Below are 20042 nucleotides of genomic sequence, written 5' to 3' on the forward strand. Positions count from 1 at the left end.
GTTGTCTGTGGTCACCACCTGCAGAATCACTCCTTTTTTGGGGGTGTCTTGCTAATTGCCTATAATTTCCACCTTTTGTCTATTCCATTTGCACAACAGCATGTGAAATTTATTGTCAATCAGTGTTGCTTCCTAAGTGGACAGTTTGATTTCATAGAAGTGTGATTGACTTGGAGTTACATTGTGTTGTTTAAGTGTTCCCTTTATTTTTTTGAGCAGTGTATATTACTTTAGAAATAAATACTTTGCATATAATCTCTTCCCCAGCCTGGCTATATGAATATAATGCAAACATGTGTATTATCAGGGAAAAGCCACACTTACAAAGGAGTGACATAGCAAGACACACACACAGGCACACATTGCAATGGAAATAGTATGGTTTATTTCAACTGAAAGGAATGTTACAATGCACATCATTGTTTATCAATCTGGGTCAGACATCACTTTTTTTAAAAAGGGTGTAATTTTTAAGATGATAACAGACAGATTATGTCCTAGCACGGTCTCAAAAACAAAGGGAATGTAATGTTGTTTGACAAGAGTACATGTTATAACACCACATTTAGGATGACTAGAGATATGTGTTGGAATCAAAACATAAAAAGGCCTGAAGAAAGGCTGTCTATATTTACATTCATCAGAAAATGACCGTCCGCCACCAAAGTCAACTTTTATGCCTTTCCCTATCCCTTACCTCACTGAAACGATACCTAACCTTAACCCTCTTCCTAAACCTAACCTTAATATTCAATTAACCTAAACGTAACCTGAATTAATTTTTTTACCCTTATGCCTAAACTAAAATGTTCCTTCTGTCGGTTAATATGCACTTTCAGGAATGTCAGGATGCAGATATGTACGCCTAGAGTCGTAGCAATTCACTGTAAGTGAGTCGCCAGTGTGCTGTTATGACATTATCTTCATAACCGCAAAACAAATTGTCATATATATATATATATATATATAAAAACACACAAAATATATTCACATAAAATCGATGCAATAATCTAATACCTAATCATAAACAGAAAATAAACCACGTTATCCAGGGCACACATACAATATGTATGGTCATTATTCAAAATGTCGCATAGTAGTAATGCAAAATCAGCTAGTTCCTGAAAGGTCTAAATGTATAGAAAACAAGCTATAGTTCCTGAAAGGTCTATGGATTAAAATGGTGGGATTATCTGGGTTAGTTTCGCATTTCCTGCTCAGGTCCAACTCGCAAAAGAGGTTTCTAACCTCAAGGGTCTTTTCCGGGTTAAGTAAAGGTTAAATTACATGTGGTCACACTTGATAAAACCAGTTGCATGTCTTCAAATCATTAATTCATTACCATAACGTAATAGCTTTGTAAATCATACTTATGGCTGGAAGTTGTTCATGACCATGTGACTTGACCAGGAAAAACTCAGTCTTAATTTGGGGATATAATTAAGGCCCAGAGTTGTGGACAGGAAAAGACAATTGCAGGTCATAAATGAGTCAAGCTTTAGGGGTTAACCTGCTGTAGCACGTGCTGACTGAAACGTGCTATGCGGATCAGCATGTGATGCCACATAGGACATAAAATTTAATTACATTTAAATTCAATTAGATAGAATTTGATGTTGTCAACCTTTCCATTTCATGTTGGGTTGAGGCCTGCATATTCTCCTAATGTACCATCTAGCAGTACATAGTACACAATGGACGGTGCAAAATATGGACTCTTTTTGGACCACTTTTGAGGTATTAACGTTTAGGTAAACTATGTGGTTTTGCTGGATCGGATGGCTCAATCTTACTGTATACAGGTGGATAAATGCATCTGATAAAAATGACCATATTGTATAATCCCTTAATGGAAACTAAAATTCAAAGAAAGAGAAAAAAAAACGTGGCTGAAAATCAGACGCACAGTACACAGTCAGTCAGTGAGGCTTCCTGGGTAAATAACACCTTTAAACAGTACTGTATATAAACCTGTTATAAAATCAGAAATACACCTTTCTGTTTAGTCCTGCTGAACTGACTCAACAGCCTAGAGCCGTATCTTTCCGGAGACAATGTCATCATGCAGAGACTGAGTGAGTGGGACGTAGTCTCTCTGGGATAGGTCCAAGAAATACAGGGACTCCTGGACGGCGTCAGGGCTGAAGCCCTCCAGCACCAACTTCCTCTTCTGCTGCTTGAAGGTCTCGGTCACATCTATGGACGTCTATGGAAGACAAAGGACAGAGTTTATGTTGAAAAGGGTCAGGGGGTTTAAATTCTAAATGCGCTTATGTGATATAAAAAATGTTTCATTAGAGTTGAAGGGATCGTTCTTTTTATTGTGAATTTTTTTAACTATCCATTTAAGGTTATTGTATTGAATGTATGTATTTATAGCATGGTTTCAATACAGTTTCTGCAAAGACAAGAACAAACTATTTAATTGATTTATCCATATTACGGTGGTACACTCCAGTACCAACCGTATATTAACGTTATGTAGAAAATCACACACAGTTCATTATAAGTAGTCACTCATTACGTTTTTTAAATAAGTTTCAGTTTTGTGTGGAGATAATTTTTCCCTGAATGGACACATGTGGTTTCAGGATTGTCTTACCTGGATCCGTAGAAACCAGGGCCACGAGTAAGCGGGGAGACTTTGGACCAAATGGTTGTAGAGTTTTTTACCATCCAGCTTTTGGTCCATCTTTAGGACGACGGCTGCCATTCCTGCTCTGCCTTCATAACCTGTATATAAACAATAAGGATAATGTTACACGCCAACTCAGTGGCCTTGTGGTTAGGGTGTCTGTCGTGAGATTGAAAGGTTGCGAGTTTGAGCACTGACCGAGTCATACCAAAGACCGTACAAATGGGACCCAATGTGTCTCTGCTTGGCACTCAGCATTAAGGAGATTTTTTAAATTTAAACTAGTCAAGTCAGTTAAGAACAAATTCTTATTTTCAATAGCCTAGGAACAGTGGGTTAACAGGGGCAGAACAACAAATTTTTACCTTGTCAGCTCGGGGATTCGATCTTGCAACCTTTCGGTTACTAATCCAATGCTCTAACCACTAGGCTACCTGCCGCCTAAGGCCTTGTGATTGACTAGTTTCCTGGGGGTGTACTTGTACATCCTGCTCCTATGAGGCCGTCAAGGCTACTTCTAAATGTTACATACATGTTGTTTAAATGTTTTTCACCAAAATGTCATGTGATCCTATCTTCACCAATCAGTACAGTTGACAATGTGGGCCGAGGCAATTTTATAAAACTAATTAGGTAACGTTATATGCATATCATGCGGTTGCAACGCATTGTAAGACGGGGGTACTAAGCATGTATGAATCAGATAAACATTTATATAATTTAGCAGACACTTATCTAGAGCATCTTACAAGATGAACCAGGGTTAAAGGCTTTGCTCAAGTTGACAGATTTTTTTTTAACCTAGTCGGCTGGGGGATTCGAACTAGCAACCTTTCGGTTATTGGCCCAATGCTCTTAACCGCTAGGCTAGCTGCTGCCCTATAACGTTTTGTAGTGAGACATTTTGGCCTGCATATTAATTTGCCAAGAAAAGGTGCTAAAATGGTTCTACAATAATGATTATACTAAACTGAAGTTATATTAGGCAAACATTTTCAACAAGGTCCAATATTGCTCTGCACCATAAAAAAAAATATATATATATATAATAATCAACTTATTTCTAAGTTGTCAGAAAGGACGTTGACCTGGCACAGTAACACCATAGACGTTCACTTCCTGCAGGAACTCCAAACTTCCGAGAATCTCTGAAACTTCTGTGGTGGCCACATTCTCTCCTTTCCACCTAGGAGGAAGAAATCAGTTATTTAATTCACGATTTGCAGAAATATTTCAGCACATTTTTGTTGGTGTCTTAAATGTTCGCAATGCAACAGCCAGCATGATGGGTATGAGTGAGTGAGAATGCTGGCATAATTCTTTTTTAGATAGACGTCAACATTTATTCATCTAACTTTTTTCAGGGATGCAACAATAAATTACATTTAATATATTAATCTACTGCATATATTGAATTATTTACCTAGATTTGTGCAACAATACATTTAATCAAATAACATATTTACAAGTCATAGTCCTTTCAGCCTGCCTATCTATTTTAAACACTAGATGGCAGCAACAGATAAGTATAGATACAAGGTACAACTGCAAGCATCCTCAACTGAAAGACAGACAGGTGTGCTCAGTCAGAGACAAGAGGGCGCAGTCAGAGACATGAGGGCGCAGTCAGAGACAGGAGGGTGCAGTCAGAGACAGGAGGGTGCAGTCAGAGACAGGAGGGCGCAGACAGAGACAGGAGGGCGCAGTCAGAGACAGGAGGGTGCAGTCAGAGACAGGAGTTGAGGTGAGAGGAAACCTCACCCTGAAAGTGATTTCAGCTAGCTAAGAGTAAGACCATCAGACATCCATGCAGATTCTGCATTGTCAATCCTACTGTAAATATCAAAATAATTCAGTAACACGTTCTTTAGAGCCACATTTTGGCCATGCATTATAAATACATAACAGGAATTTATGCATCTCTTCTAAAGAACCATGAGCTATAATGAATGCCTATAGCATGTTTTACTCATATCACCACCTGTGTTTAATGCAATAAGCATTGATATTTATAAAGGCTGCCAAAATGAGCTGTGTGCTATTATGAATGTTTAAAGCAAGGTCTTACGATGCATTATAGGGTTTTACTAAAAGTGCATTCATAATGCGTTATAAAAAGGTGACTCAAAGAAGGTGTTACCCATAATTCACCTTCCACTGTTACATTCTGTATGCCAAAGCATGATCTTCCACAGTGCGAGCTGTACATCCTGTACATTTAAACGCAGATCTCCAGTTATGGTGAACTAACAGAGAATTCACCTGATTTTAGAAGAATCAAACATGGCCTCCCGAGTGGCGCAGTGGTCTAAGGCACTGCATCTAAGGCAGTGCTTGAGGAATCACTACAGATCCGGGTTCGTTCCCGGGCTGTATCGCAGCCGACCGCGATCGGGAGACACATGAGGCGGTGCACAAATGACCTTCGCCTCTGCCGAGTCCGTACGGGAGTTGCAGCAATGGGACAAGACTGTAAACAACCAATTGGGGAAGAGAAATTATGATAAACGTAAAGTTCCTCAAACCTTCATCAAGTGGCATTAAGTCCATATTCCATGACATCAATCTGGCCTCAATCTCAAATCAATTGGAAATATTGGCACTAAATTAAAGGATTACTTTCAAGGTACGGAATAATACAAGTGTTTAGGTAGACTATCCCTTTAATACAACTTAACTGAGTAAAGTCCGCAATACTGTATGCCTTCTAAAATACATTTAGAGATTTCAGCCATTGATAATACCAACGCCATTCACTTTAAAATAATAATTTACATCAGACTATTGTACAGGTTAAGAAACTTAACGTCCCAATTCTAGGGCGGCAGGTAGACTAGTGGTTAGAGCGTTGGGCCAGTACCCAAAAGGTTGCTAGATCGAATCCCCGAGCTGACAAGGTCATTCTGTCCCTGAACAAGTGCCCACTGTTCCTAGGCCGTCATTGTAAATAAGAATTTGTTCTTAACTGACTTGCCTAGTCAAATAAAATAACAATTCTCTGCATTATTTTGCCAGACAAATACTTAATAATTGTTTGGGGTGGGCACGGCACACACATCACAATCCCAAAAGACTTGCAGTCTTCAAGGTAGCAACAAAGCAGTTGTGTGGATCATTGCCCAGTCCTGCGTCACACTTGGGTACTTGGGCAATACACCAAATTGTGCCAAAGTGCAGAGGGACGGGAAGACAAGCGATGGCATTGTGACATGGGGACAACCGACAGAAGCTTTTGACCCCCTAATCATGGAGCCCTTGGGTCGGACCCCCTCCGGGAACTGTGGCATCGGGAATGGGGGATGAGGGAGGTGGGGGGGGTCTTGATTTTACGTGGAGTGTAGCACTCTGAACTTAACAGCAGACCGGGGTTCAGATATATATATATATATATATACTATGTGTTTGATTGAGCTTGCCGACTGCAATGGAATCAATAGAAAACTCCCAAAACTGCAAACCCCTCCCTCCAGGAAGGCTAAAGCAAACACTCAAAGTATTTGAAAGATTTCAAATAGTGTTTGAGCCCAGGTCTGGTTGAAAGGCATTCCCCCTCGTCCGCTCTTGGAGGAGGGCCTTGCGTCACTCTGCTGGATTTTGTGAATGGACCGTGGAATGGCAGAGGTGAAAAGGGGGGGAAAAGGGCCTTTCCCTTGGCCACTGTTTTGCCAACTTGGATTAGGCTCAAGCCAGAGCTTCCACCAAAATGCCAGAGAGTTCAAGCGAAGGAGTAGAGGAACAGACCTGGGTTCAAAAACTATTAGGAATCTTTCAAATACTTTGAAGCGTTTTGGCTTCGACTGCCTTGAGAGCCAGATGATCAAAGTGCACTTTGCGGTTAGTCTATTGGTTCCATTGGGTCAGGCAAGCTCAATTAAGCCTGGCTATCATATTTAAAATGATTTCAAATAGTATTTGAACCCAGTCTGGAGAGTAAGGAGGGGACAAACAGTGCCTGATTCTCTGTGGGGTCTCCCTCGGTTCAGGAGCTCATTTGCATGACTTGAGGGGAAGCTACTAAAGGACAACAGGGACATCGTGCAAGGCTGCCATTGTGATGAATGCCTGAGCAATTGAACGCTTGAATGGAGAGAAACAACAGAGGGGGACGACCCGTGCTGATCGCATTGGAAAATTAAGCTCAGTGGATGAAGACAAAATGAGGAATGACTCATGGTGATGGTGATGCCACATATGTAAACGGTAAATGATAGATACTGTATGCTGTAATATTCAGACTCTTTTAAAGCTTGGTTACTTTTACCCCTTTTTCTCCCCAATTGGTAGTTACAGTCTTGTCCCATCGCCGCAACTCCTGTACGGACTCTGGAGAGGTCGAAGGTAGAGAGCCATGCGTCCTCCGAAACAAGCCGCACTGCTTCTCGACACACTACTCGCTTAACCCGGAAGCCGGCCGCACCAATGTGTCAGAGGAAACACCGTTCAACTGGCGACTGAAGTCTGCGTGCATGTACCCGGCCCACCACAAGGAGGGACATTTGTACATGATCTTATGTTGGAGATGTGTCCACATCCCACACCATTGGTTGCAGAGATACACTGTTTATTCTTCAACCCCAAAATGTACTGAGAATATATACAGTCCCCTACTTATTTATTTGGACAGTAAAGCTACAACTTTTAAAATTTGGCTCTACACTCTGGCATTTTGGATTTGAGATCAAATGTTTAATATGAGGAGACAGTACAGAATGTCACCTTTTATTTGAGTGTATTTTCATATATCTGTTTTATCGTTTAGAAATGAATGTATCTAGTCCAAATTTGTTGGATGCACTTGTTGTTTGTGTTTCAGATTATATTGTGCCCAGCAGAAATGAAATGGTAATTAATGTTGTGTTATTTTGGAGTCACTTTTATTGTAAATAAAAAATTGTTCTGAACACTTCTACATTAATGTGGATGCTACCATGATTACAGATAATCACAAATGAATCCTGAATAATGATTGTGAGAATGTTACACATTACATTATTTACCATTCATTTCTATTGGGCAATAAATAATCTGAAACACAACCAAAACAAACTACAAATGCAGTCACAAGCTTGATGTTGTCATTGCATACTAGGAATACGGAACCAAATACTAAACTTTTCACTACTTTTAATACACTATACGTAAGTGAATTTGTCCAAATACCTATGACACCTTCAAATGGGGGACTAGATACATAAAGTGCATTCATTTCTAAACGGTAAAACATTGTGAAAATACCCTCAAATCTTTCATTCGAAATGCTGGATTATAGAGTCAAATTAAACGTTTTAGCTTCACTATTCAAATGAATACATAAGGAGACTGTAAGCAGCTGCAATCAAACAGTGTTTGTTTTCTTTCAAATACTGGGCCAATGGAATTAATGCAATACGTCATTCTAATATTACCAAAAGACCCAAACCCCCACCGACCTAGGTCAATCCAACATTCAACATATTTGAAAGAAAACAAGTACTTTGAAACGCACGTCTGATAAGCACTGAACTATCTCTTTAAAAATCAGTTGAGAAATACTGCATAGGCTACTTCCACTTTACCTGAAGGTATCTCCGATACGGTCACGGAAGTAGACAAAGTCTCTGTGGTCCTGAAGCATGAGGTCTCCGGTGTTAAAGTACACGTCTCCCTCCTTGAACACGTCCCTGAGGAGCTTCTTCTCTGACTGAAGCGTATTCCCAGCGTACCCCAGGAAAGGATTCATGACCGACACCGGGGCCACCAGGAGGCCCGTCTCTCCTGCGGACACAAACAGGCAGGTTTATGTATATATATATTTATTAATAATATATATATATATATATATATATATATATATATATATATATATATATATATATATATATATATATACACACACTGCTCAGGTATATATCAGTGTTGCTTCCTAAGTGGACAGTTTGATTTCACAGAAGTGTGATTGACTTGGAGTTACATTGTGTTGTTTAAGTGTTCCCTTAATAATAATAATAATAAATATATATTATTATAATATATATTATATATTGACTGGGTTTGTACCAAGATCCCACTGAGCTAAAGGCTTGGGATAATAAAACTACTGTCGCCTCATATATATATATATATATGTATGAAAATAAAAAATTAAAAATATATATATGAGGCGACAGTACAGAATGTAACCTTTTATTTGAGGCTATTTTTCATACATATCTGTTAGCCCGTTTATAAATCCCTGAACCCATCCCAAGCCTTTAGCTCAGTGGGATCTTGGTTCAAACCCAGTCAATCAGACATGCATTTATGCACACACACATCAATGGAATTCTATGAAGCAGTAAATCAAATAGTGCATAAGAGGCATCATCAGAAATTATCCTATTTTAGAAAACCTTTGCTTACCTTTATTTGCTTTGACACATCGTCCTGATTCGGTCCGTATCGGCTCATATGTTTGGGGATCACAACTCAAGAACTCAAAGGGCATATTAAGCTGCATAACAATGAAACAAAAAGTGTAAAAGGAGGGGCTAGAAATAATCAGTATTAGGAGGATAAAAGATACACAGGAGAGGCCGACGCGCACAGAGAGGCCGACGCGCACAGAGAGGCCGACGCGCACAGAGAGGCCGTCGCGCACAGAGAGGCCGTCGCGCACAGAGAGGCCGACACACTGTTGATAATACAGATTATGCTGCTGGTTTTTAGTTGGAGAAACATGAAGAGAGGACATGAATCAACAGCGCATCAATCTCTGTGTGCATCAATCTCTGTGTGCATCAATCTCTGTGTGCATCAATCTCTGTGTGCATCAATCTCTGTGTGCGCCACGCTTCTGTTCCATTTAGCAGAAGTTAAATCTCTACAACTAAAAACCAACAAGACATTCTGGATTACTATACTTTACAATACTCTGGCCCCGCCTTTTATGGAAACACACAGACACATGTGGTCAGATACGACCTTTCAGACAGAATGACAGAGGAGCTACACTGGGGTGTCTGGAAAACCAGGCAGAGCACATGCCCCGTTGCCCTTCCATTCGCTAAAGTATGTCGTTTTTGTCGTTGTTCTGAACCCACTGTAATACGTGTTATTTAATTACATCTATTGCTTTTATGTAATTAAATTATCTAAATCATAACTGCTGAATGAGTTTGTGCACCTGCCCCCCCAAAAGGTCTGTGTACGGCCCTCGGGTAAACAGTGCTGCCCTCGGGTAAACAGTGCGGTAAACAGTGCGGCCCTCGGGTAAACAGTGCGGCCCTCGGGTAAACAGTGCGGCCCTCGGGTAAACAGTGCGGCCCTCGGGTAAACAGTGCGGCCCTCGGGTAAACAGAGCGGTAAACAGAGCGGCCCTCGGGTAAACAGTGCTGCCCTCGGGTAAACAGAGCGGCCCTCGGGTAAACAGAGCGGCCCTCGGGTAAACAGAGCGGCCCTCGGGTAAACAGAGCGGCCCTCGGGTAAACAGAGCGGCCCTCGGGTAAACAGAGCGGCCCTCGGGTAAACAGTGCGGCCCTCGGGTAAACAGTGCGGCCCTCGGGTAAACAGTGCGGCCCTCGGGTAAACAGCGCAAAACTGTCAGCAGAGCTTTTCGCCGGCGTGAGCAGTGCGCAAGCCACGTAGACACAAAAATAATAGAACCAGAGTAATTTACAGTGAGTAGCCTGCACCTCATGGAGCCGCTGCTTACGCCCAGATTTAATTTAAGTGGGTTAAATCAGGGTCACAGAGTGCTTCTGGGTAGTCTTAAACAAATCTACTTTGAATCCAAAGTATACACCTCACACACATGGTTATGGGCTGATAAAACAAAGACACCTGTACCATGTCAGATATAGAGTTGAAATGTATTACATTTTGAATTTGGATCCCAATATTACACTTTATACACATCACAGAAGACTGAACAAAAAAAAAAAAAACAGTTTGACAAAGAAACACCAGATTTTCGTTGTCTTTAAAAAAAAAAAATACTTGTTTATAATGAAATATATGAATACAAATCCACCCATGAGGACAAAGAGGGGGCTTCTGGTCGTTGACTACAGGAAAGGGTGACATGAACAAGAGCGTCTCACTCGCTGCAAAAGTTCTACGTCCAGCGTAGCAGGTCTGCGACTTTTATCGTTTGTGTATCTAAGTGATCTAAGCCTATCCCAGTGAACGACAAAACAAAGTGCTCCATGCCTGACCTTGTTGAAGTAGCCCGCCCTTCCGATGGGTCCTATTTCATTGGTGTAGTTGACAAAGCCAATGCTGGCCTCAGTTAAACCGTAGGCTTCCCGGACATTGATCTTCCCAAAGCGTCTGGCAAACTCCCTCCAGACATCTGCCCTCAGACCACTCCCTGCTGCAACACGCACTCTGTGGGCACTCTCCTCAGGGACCTACAGAAAACAGATAACACAAAAAACACTCATAATCTATTACTGAGTAATTACAAAGCAGCTATGTAACTACAACGCTGTTACACTGGTTATTACTGTGTAGTTACTTGTAAAGTCAACTTGAGGTTTTACCCTGTAGGACCTACAATATACTAGTACTGTGTACTGTGATATTATGGAAGTAATGTCTTTCATTCTTGTCCTGGAGACCCACAGGGTGTGCAGGCTTTTGTCCTAGCCCAGCACAAACTCAGCAGTGTCTCCATGACCAGGATTTGAAGAGCACTGGGCTAGCACATGGTGGCGTTCACGGCCAGAGTCAATCCCAAATCTTCTCACTCGGCCTACTCAAGAGACTAATTTAACTAAATAACTTGTGAAAAGTGAGTGGAAAAAGCCAAGACGAACCAGAGTGATGAATATAACGTCTTACCGCAGGTTGGTTGACCAGGTAGCGACAGAGCTCTCCGACGTATTGAAATACGGTCACGTTATGTTTCACGCAGTCTTTCCAAAATTGACTGGCAGAAAACTTATTTTTCAATATGCACGTTGCCCCTGGAAACACAACATAAGAAAAGACATGTTAGAGTAACGTTACATTAGTCACCATAACAATACAAATAAAAAAGTTTATTTATTTAACTTGAAGTTTGTAAATTAGATAATCCATCCCCCACCAACAGTGATCATGTGTTTTAACATATTCGCCACGCTTTTAACATATTCGTCACGCGTATTAACATATTCGTCATGCGTTTTAACATATTCGTCACGCGTTTTAACATATCCGTCATGCATTTTAACATTTCCGTCACGCCTTTTAACATGCGTTTTAACATATCCGTCATGCGTTTTAACATGCGTTTTAACATATCCGTCATGCGTTTTAACATGCGTTTTAACATATCCGTCATGCGTTTTAACATGCCTTTTAACATATCCGTCATGCGTTTTAACATGCGTTTTAACATATCCGTCATGCGTTTTAACATGCGTTTTAACATGCATTTTAACATATCCGTCATGCGTTTTAACATGCGTTTTAACATGCGTTTTAACATGCGTTTTAACATATCCGTCATGCGTTTTAACATGCGTTTTAACATATCCGTCATGCGTTTTAACATGCGTTTTAACATATCCGTCATGCGTTTTAACATGCGTTTTAACATATCCGTCATGCGTTTTAACATGCGTTTTAACATATCCGTCATGCGTTTTAACATGCCTTTTAACATATCCGTCATGCGTTTTAACATGCATTTTAACATATCCGTCATGCGTTTTAACATGCCTTTTAACATATCCGTCATGCGTTTTAACATGCGTTTTAACATATCCGTCATGCATTTTAACATGCCTTTTAACATATCCGTCATGCGTTTTAACATGCGTTTGAACATATTCCTCATCTCTTTACCTTTGATAGGACCTTTGTTTCGGGTGGGCACCTGGACGGCACATTTAGGAGTCCTACACTGTATTTATTATCGTTGAAATGAGACTATGACATCATGTTGAAGTGCCTAACCCTATGACAATATAGACACCCATGATACTTTTGGTTTTCTGCTACCATATCCTAACCCCGGAATCTACAACACACGGGTATGTATGGTTGCACTTCCAGGAATTGTGCGACTTTTGTCAGATTCCCCCACTGCCACATATTTTCCCTCCATGCTAAAATTACACTGTGGGAAATCTAGTTAGCCAGCTAGGAACCAGTCAAACGATCCCCGTTGAGAAGATAGGAACCTTGACCGGGGTAGTTCTGGACTTCCTTTGGTTCTAGAACTCAGAACTTTTTTTGGACTGCGCTCGTGACCATCCAGACAAAATAGAAAACCTTGTTTTGAAGTCATGACCTGGGAGGAGCTGGCAGGCAACCCAACCCAAACGCAGGAAGAAGGAACAGCAGGAAGAGGCCTGTCATTTGGGAACCACTAATCTGTACGCTAATGTATATGTGGCAACAGATATGGGGAGCCAACCTGGGTTAAAATAATATATATATATATATATATATATATATATATATATATATATATATATATATATATATATATATATATATGAATGAGAGAGAGAGAGAGAGAGAGAGAGAGAGAGAGAGAGAGAGAGAGAGAGAGAGAGAGAGAGAGAGCAAACACTGTATACGTGCTTGATTGAACTTGCCGACTGCAATGAAACCAATAGAAAAGTCTCAGAAGTGCAAACCCCTCCCACCTGGCAATTCAGGCAGGCTAAAGCAAACAGTTGTAATAGTTCATTATCTGAACCCATGTCTGTTATGGAACCTAGAATAGGTGCAGTTTATAACTCTGCGTATGCACTGTAGTCTACTGAACTAGTGACACAACCTCTGCTACGAGTACAGTCACGTCTGCTAAGGGAACTCTAATTTAAAGTGCAATACAGTTTACCAGTCTCAATTCAATGACATAATTTTTTTTTAGTCCTGTTTAGTGTGACTTCTGATGACAAGCTGTGGCGTCAACGTATCAGGAGGAAGAACGTATTGAAAAGTATTCCTCACCAAGCTGTATGCATCCACCAATACCCAGAAGAGAGGCGGTCATGTGGTATAGGGGCAGAGTGATGTAAATGTTGTCATCCGAACGGGCCCCGCACAGACGAAGGAAGGCCATGCACATGACGGCTTTGAGATGTCCCACCCGGGCTGCCTTAGGAAGTCCTGAAAGACAAAAAGAGTACAGTGAAGATGCCTCGAGAGACGCTGATCTTGTGTCCGTGTTGCATTCTCCCCACTAATGGTTAAGGATAGGATTGAGGGAGGGGAAGTTGATCATAGATCTGTACCAATGGGAAAACACCACGGAGCGGAGAAAAACTACACCACTCGTAACGGCCACGTGACATTAAACATTCTCATATTATGACATCATTGATTTCTACTGAAGAGTTTAAAAGCTTTTCCCTCGAACTGCCAAAGGCACACAGCACCAACAGTTATGTTTATTGTATCTGCATGAACAAAACTTGACTGAACGTATGAGAACAGAGTGCAGCATTGGTTGGACAAAGGTCAAACAGGAGGTGCTTATATCTGTCCTGTTTCACTGCATATCCCAACTCTCCCTGAGAGAGTGGGGTCACAGCCAGGGATCAGTCATTCCTGACAGTAACCCTGTGGAGCAATAAGGGCAGATCAACAGATTTCTAACACCTTTCGGCTCAGGGATCTGAACGAGCAACCTTTCGATTATGGGCCCAATGCTCTAACCACTAGGCTTGCCGCCGCCGCCGTTGCCCTGTGGGCTAGCCGCCGCCCTGCCCGGCCGGCCAACCCCCGTCGCCGCCCTACCCGGCCGGCCGACCCCCGTCGCCGCCCTGCCCTGCCGGCCGGCCGACCCCCGTCGCCGCCCTGCCCGGCTAGCTGCCACCCTCGCTCAACCAGTTATAGCACAATGAAATGATAACAATTTGGACATGAACAATGTTTCATCAGAAGAGATTGGCTTCATCCAATGTGACAAAGCCGCAAACTGCAAAAACAGTTTTTTTTTACATTTTGCAACGGAAAACTAAAATGACTGTTTCTTATTGGACAAGTCCAGGTAGTCCCTCTCTGACTTCTAGGTCCACACCAAAATACAATTTACCTTAAGGCCTCTGATGTCTCTTTTATGAAGTCTACTGTAAAGGTCAAGGTTCAGCAACATTCTTGGAAGTGGCCCGTCTCTTTTAACAGGGTGTGGGTCTTGTTTTACTACTGCACAGAGCCCTGGTAAAGCCCTGTCCCGGTAAAGCCATGGAAAACCCCTGGTAAGGAAGGGGCATTGGCAACCATTTATACACATTTAGCACAAATTCACCAGTACTAGACGCCGAAGAAAAAGCTAGCTTGATATCAATTTGAAGCACATTTCCTTCTCAGTAAAATTAAGTTGTTTCAGACACTGTGAATTACAACTCTCCTTGGGAACCCGGGTTGGCTAGGAAAACCACTCCTTATATTGGTGTTGACCAGAGCTGTTAAAAAGTGAGCGTGTGGTGCCAGCTCGGAATAAATGAGAGAAATCTGTCCGGCTTAATAGACATGCTGCTGACTTGAGCCTTTCGGCGTGGAAGAACTGTTTTCAACCTAGTGCAATAGGGTACCCATAGCTATTTTCCCTTCTCAGACCTCTATCGTAGGGTATTGGCAGACAGACATTTAGGTTATCTTCCCTTATGGTCTCTGGTAATAGCTGTAGGCTAGTTTCCGTCTTCATGCAAACGTTTGCATTGATATCCAGGCAAATGATTTTATTTCAGATACTATGTTTCCGTATCTATGCAAATTCCCATCCATTCACCTTTTGCCTTGAGACCAATGTTTATGATATGGAGTAATGGCCCCGCATGCATATTCAAGTCAAGTCGACATCAAAATAAATAAAACATTTACAATACAATTGCAAATAGAATTGTCAGATTCAAGTTTTTAATTATTTTAATTTTAGATTTTTGGTTACTGTCGCCTCTGGAGGATGCCAACTCCAAGCCATATAAATGAAATACATTCTCTAAATAATTTTTTAAGCGGCCAGTGCTATGGTTTAGTGTAAGCATTCCACAGCATCTATTGGAGTCGACTGTACCCGTTCTTCCTGATATGAAGTTGACCGTATCAGAATAACATACTACTGTGGCCTGGTTGGTCTGGTGGTAATGCGTCTATAGTTTCAGCAGAGGTCTACTGCTCTTTGATACAACCTCTCTATATCCCTCTATCTGTTCAAAAAAAATAATCAACAAATACCTTAAAAGAAAATCTATTTTTTGTTGTTGTAAGGATTAGTGTACTACCGGTTGTTCCTGATGTGAAGATGAACAGGAAGTTGGACATGAGGTCAGCTCTAGGACAGTCAGGTAAGGCCATGTCTGAGGCCTGCTCCACCTTGTCCAGTAACGTGTTGACCCCTTCATGAGGGCAGCCAATGTCCGTGACCCACACCTCAATGGCATTCTCCTTTAGGGAGGGTAACACCTCGCCCAGTGAACTCACCAAATCTGTGTGAGAGAAAAAACTAAAAGTGAATGTTTGGAGTAGGGTTGCAAAATTCCAGTAACTTTTACCAAAATTCCCACTGTTTTCAGAAATCCTGGTCAGAAGATTCCAGGAACCAGGAGGGAATAAACAGGAAATACAGAATCCTCCAACCAGGACTTCTGGAGAACCTGGGAGCGTTACCAAAATGTTGCACCCCTAGCTGGGGATTACTTGTAAAGGCGCTATTTGTAAATATACAGTACATTCCCTGCTGCTACAAACTAAAATATATATGACATCAAAAGTAAGATACAAAAAAGACCTACCCTCGTTCACATATGACATTATTCAAACCAAACTTAAAGCCAGTTGAATTGAGTAAGGGCCTTAGTCGTGCATGCACTTTAAATATTTCATTCCTGCCGTGAGATTATAGTACATAGAGAGATTTACCTCTACAAATGTCATGAGCATGATGTGAAAAGCCTCTATTGAATAAGAAGACTAGAATATTTTGAATATAGTACATTTAAGAAAAACTGGGAGAGTATGGATAAATTGCTCAATGCCTTTCAATCTCTTATTTGAGCAATAACGTGCATGACGCCATGCTATGGTGGCTGATTGTTTTTGCACAGTGTACACTTGTAAGTGTTTTGGTACTATGAATAGAAACACAAGTCTCTTCTATGCATACTAACTTAATCTAGTTATCCTTTGCAATGTTCAGAAGAACTTTGGCCTTTCGCAATGAACTAACTGTAAATCTGTAAAAGAACAATATTTTATATTACTATGTGCTCAACTGGGAATAAAGGTTCTATTCAATATAAATCATTGTCCATGAAATGCTATGAAGATCCGTTTCACATTCAGGAGATGTGTGTGTGTGTGTGTGTGTGTGTGTGTGTGTGTGTGTATATGTATGTATGTATGTATGTATGTATGTATGTATGTATGTATGTATGTATGTATGTATGTATGTATGTATGTATGTATACTAACGGTATCCCTATGTGTCCACAGGTGTTTGAATACAACAGCCTACATTGACCATCAGATTACAGTATCACCCTCATTATTATAAAAATATATATATTTACAACCACCAGTGCACATTGATACGCAACGCAGTTGCGAACAGTACGTTACATCAAACCATGCAGCTTTACCAACATTCAAAAACATTGTAGTAATTATGCAATGTTTCCTCTCCTAATATGAAGTTATGGCATTCAAATGTGAACGTGAATCAACATGCCCAAATCGTGCAAGACGTCGTGCATATGTTTGTACTTGTTACATATTCTGAAAATGCAAGTAGACATACGTCAAATACGTAACACTTTTTGACACTATCTTGATTGACAGCAATAATTACCTGCGCCTACGACGAGCGATTTCGCTCCACAACTTTCAAAACAATATAGGAGCGATTTGGATTTGATATTGAAATTGAGGAAAGCGACCTCGCAGCCCAGTTTACTGAGTCCGAACCACACACAAATAAAATCAGGCTCATTGCTCATCAGAAGAGCGACAATATCACCCTTCTTCAAGCCACCTTCTGTTCTGAAAACTTTAGCAAACTGGTTGCTTCTTTTATCAACTTCCTGGTAAGTTAGCGTTTGACCCTCAAACACTATGAAAGCCTTGTCAGGCATCTTCTTTGCCTGATAAAGAAAGCTGTCGAGGTAAGTGATGACTCCTCTCTGCATACGAGACTTCAACGCCTTTCCAACCTTCCGAAGGTTTAGGTAATAAATCAAATCCACCCAAAACAATGGGTAATTCATCCTTTGGAATACCAGAATTGCAAAAAGTCCTGCGACAAATGTAGTAAACATCCATGTTACCCATACCATCATCTTTACGTGCGCTCTCCAAAGAATGTCAGCTGGTAAACGTTCGGAGATGTTTACCAGAAGATTTAAATGCGTCTAGTATGCACATGCTACCGCGCATGCCCAAGGACATCACTTTCCCCGTTGCGCAAAACATGTAGCCTACAACAGGGTTTCCCAAACTCGGTCCTGGCCCCCGGGGTGCACGTTTTGGTTTTCCTCATTTGTTATGGCCAGGTTTAGGATATGCATATTGTAAGTGTTATAGCTCTTATAAATATAATACAAGTCAGGGACTGTATGTCAGGGAAACATGTTCTAATTGTAGATAAGAACAGTTAATACTGATTCAGGACCTATAGGTCTAAGGCAGTTGGCCCTAGTGCTTAAGAGTGTTGGGCCAGTAACCGTAAAGGTTGCTGGTTCAAATCCCCAAGCCGGCAAGGTGGAAAAATCTGCTCTTCAACAAGGCAGTTAACCCCCAACAACAACTGCTTCGTCAATCTGTGCTGTGAAAGACAAGGAAGTCTATTTATACATCCCCACATCATAAAAGATTTGATGACACAAAATCAATACACAATGTACCTACCACTATGCTTCGCAGGTTCCTGTGTCAGAGATCAGGTTGACAGCATTGAGTTGTTGGACATTAATGTAGTGTGTTTTAACATGGAATCAATGTCCATCCCCTCAATGCATGTAATTACGCAACATTTAATATGTTTTCACCCTTTCTCCTACTTCCTCTTTTAAAAAATGCACTAAACTTAGTGATAATGTACACAGCAGAGACTGATACCATTCTGGGTAAAACAAAAAAATGGTAAGGTTTGGACTCTCCGTATGCAATCAGCTTGAATGACTGCAATGTCAACAATGTGTAAGGGCTTCAGAACATGTGTATACTATGCACATAAACGTATTACTGCTTGTAGGCATATTAGGCCGTTTTCATGTCAAGACTATACTGGTGCTCCACATTAAACTGGCACTACAGCTACTAATATAGCTATGCTGTACACTGTAGCATCCACGACATGATGCCATTCGGCACACCAACCCCCAAGTATAATGATCCTTTTCACTGTGAAATACAAATCTTTCATTTGCGTCATATCGTACACTGTTTTCTCTGCTACCGAACGGCAAGTGGTACCCGAGCACCAAGTCTAGGACAAAAAAAAGGCTCCTGAACAGCTTCTAACCTTAAGCCGTAAGACTGCTGAACAATTCATAAAAATCGCCACCGGACAATTTACATTGACACTTCGCCCCCACCCAAATGTACAGATTACCTCAACTAGCCTGTACCCCTGCACACTGACTCGGTACCGGTGCCCCTTGTATATAGCCTCGTTATTATTATTATTATTGTATTACTTTCTATTATTACTTTTTATTTTAGCCTACTTGGTAAATATGTTCTTCTTCTTCAACTGCACTGTTGGTTAAGGGCTTGTAAGTAAGCGTTTTAAGTAAGCGTTTCACGGTAAAGTCTACACCTGTAGTATTCTGCGCATGTGGCAAATAAAGTTTGATTTGATTTGGTTTGGTGTTAGCATCACAAAAATGACATTTTAATCATTTTTTGGAGTGAATAACGATTTCCCATTGAGGAATATGTTGACATGGTAAAATACATTCTTCCATCAATGACACATGGAGAACTATTTCTCCATTTATTTTTCCAAACCAAATGTAACATCATAAATGTTGCTTTAAGAAAAAATGGCTGATCAACAAATCAAATATGGGCTTCCATTCATCAAAAGGGTTAACGGTCCACTACAAAACAACAAGAGCAATCTGTATAATAACTTTAACGATTAACCCTTTGTAAATTCTTATAAATGTTTCTATATGCTGAAATAAAAATTAAGACCACACCTCAGTGGGATAAGAGAGATAAGATTCGTGTAAAACTGAATTATCGACTTTTAACTAGTAAGTAGAGCATGATTTTCTGTCAGGCACTTGTTCAACGGAAAACCTTTTTAGGGCAAAGGTCAAGTTTAGCGTTGTGCTCCTAACAAATGTCAGATTTGGAATTTCCCGTATTTTACTGGCAACCATAAGGTTTCAATGCTGAAATGTTAACAAGCACGCGACCATGCCATCTGTCTGTGGTGCAGGAAATTACAGAACCAAAGTTCACTTCGCTATACAAGTTATCAGCCATAAGCTTACCATTA

General features: G+C 40.9%; 1 protein-coding gene across 1 annotated transcript; it reads right to left on the reverse strand.

Annotated features, from left to right (window-relative positions):
• Positions 1 to 362: 362 nt before the first annotated feature.
• Positions 363 to 17949, reverse strand: LOC120037195 (long-chain fatty acid transport protein 6). Its single transcript, XM_038983372.1, has 10 exons — positions 17385 to 17949; positions 15820 to 16023; positions 13544 to 13702; positions 11435 to 11559; positions 10807 to 11001; positions 9014 to 9104; positions 8191 to 8389; positions 3724 to 3821; positions 2603 to 2733; positions 363 to 2206 (listed from the first exon to the last, which is right to left on the reverse strand). The coding sequence occupies exons 1-10, from the start codon at positions 17869 to 17871 to the stop codon at positions 2030 to 2032; spliced, it is 1866 nt and encodes a 621-aa protein (XP_038839300.1). The 5' UTR covers positions 17872 to 17949; the 3' UTR covers positions 363 to 2029.
• Between the last annotated feature and the right edge of the window lie 2093 nt (positions 17950 to 20042).

The sequence above is a fragment of the Salvelinus namaycush genome, unplaced genomic scaffold (genome assembly GCF_016432855.1).
Source record: "Salvelinus namaycush isolate Seneca unplaced genomic scaffold, SaNama_1.0 Scaffold1612, whole genome shotgun sequence".
Lineage (NCBI taxonomy): Eukaryota > Metazoa > Chordata > Actinopteri > Salmoniformes > Salmonidae > Salvelinus > Salvelinus namaycush.

Bases quoted from the DNA above. Each gene is read 5' to 3' on its own strand.
- LOC120037195 (XM_038983372.1), bottom strand. From the start codon at position 17,871: ATGATGGTATGGGTAACATGGATGTTTACTACATTTGTCGCAGGACTT. The intron at 9,105-10,806 runs GTCAGGCATGGA...ATTGTTATGCAG, and splicing joins GGGCGGGCTACTTCAACAAG to CTTAATATGCCCTTTGAGTT. The intron at 3,822-8,190 runs GTAAAGTGGAAG...TCTTCCTCCTAG, and splicing joins CGTATCGGAGATACCTTCAG to GTGGAAAGGAGAGAATGTGG.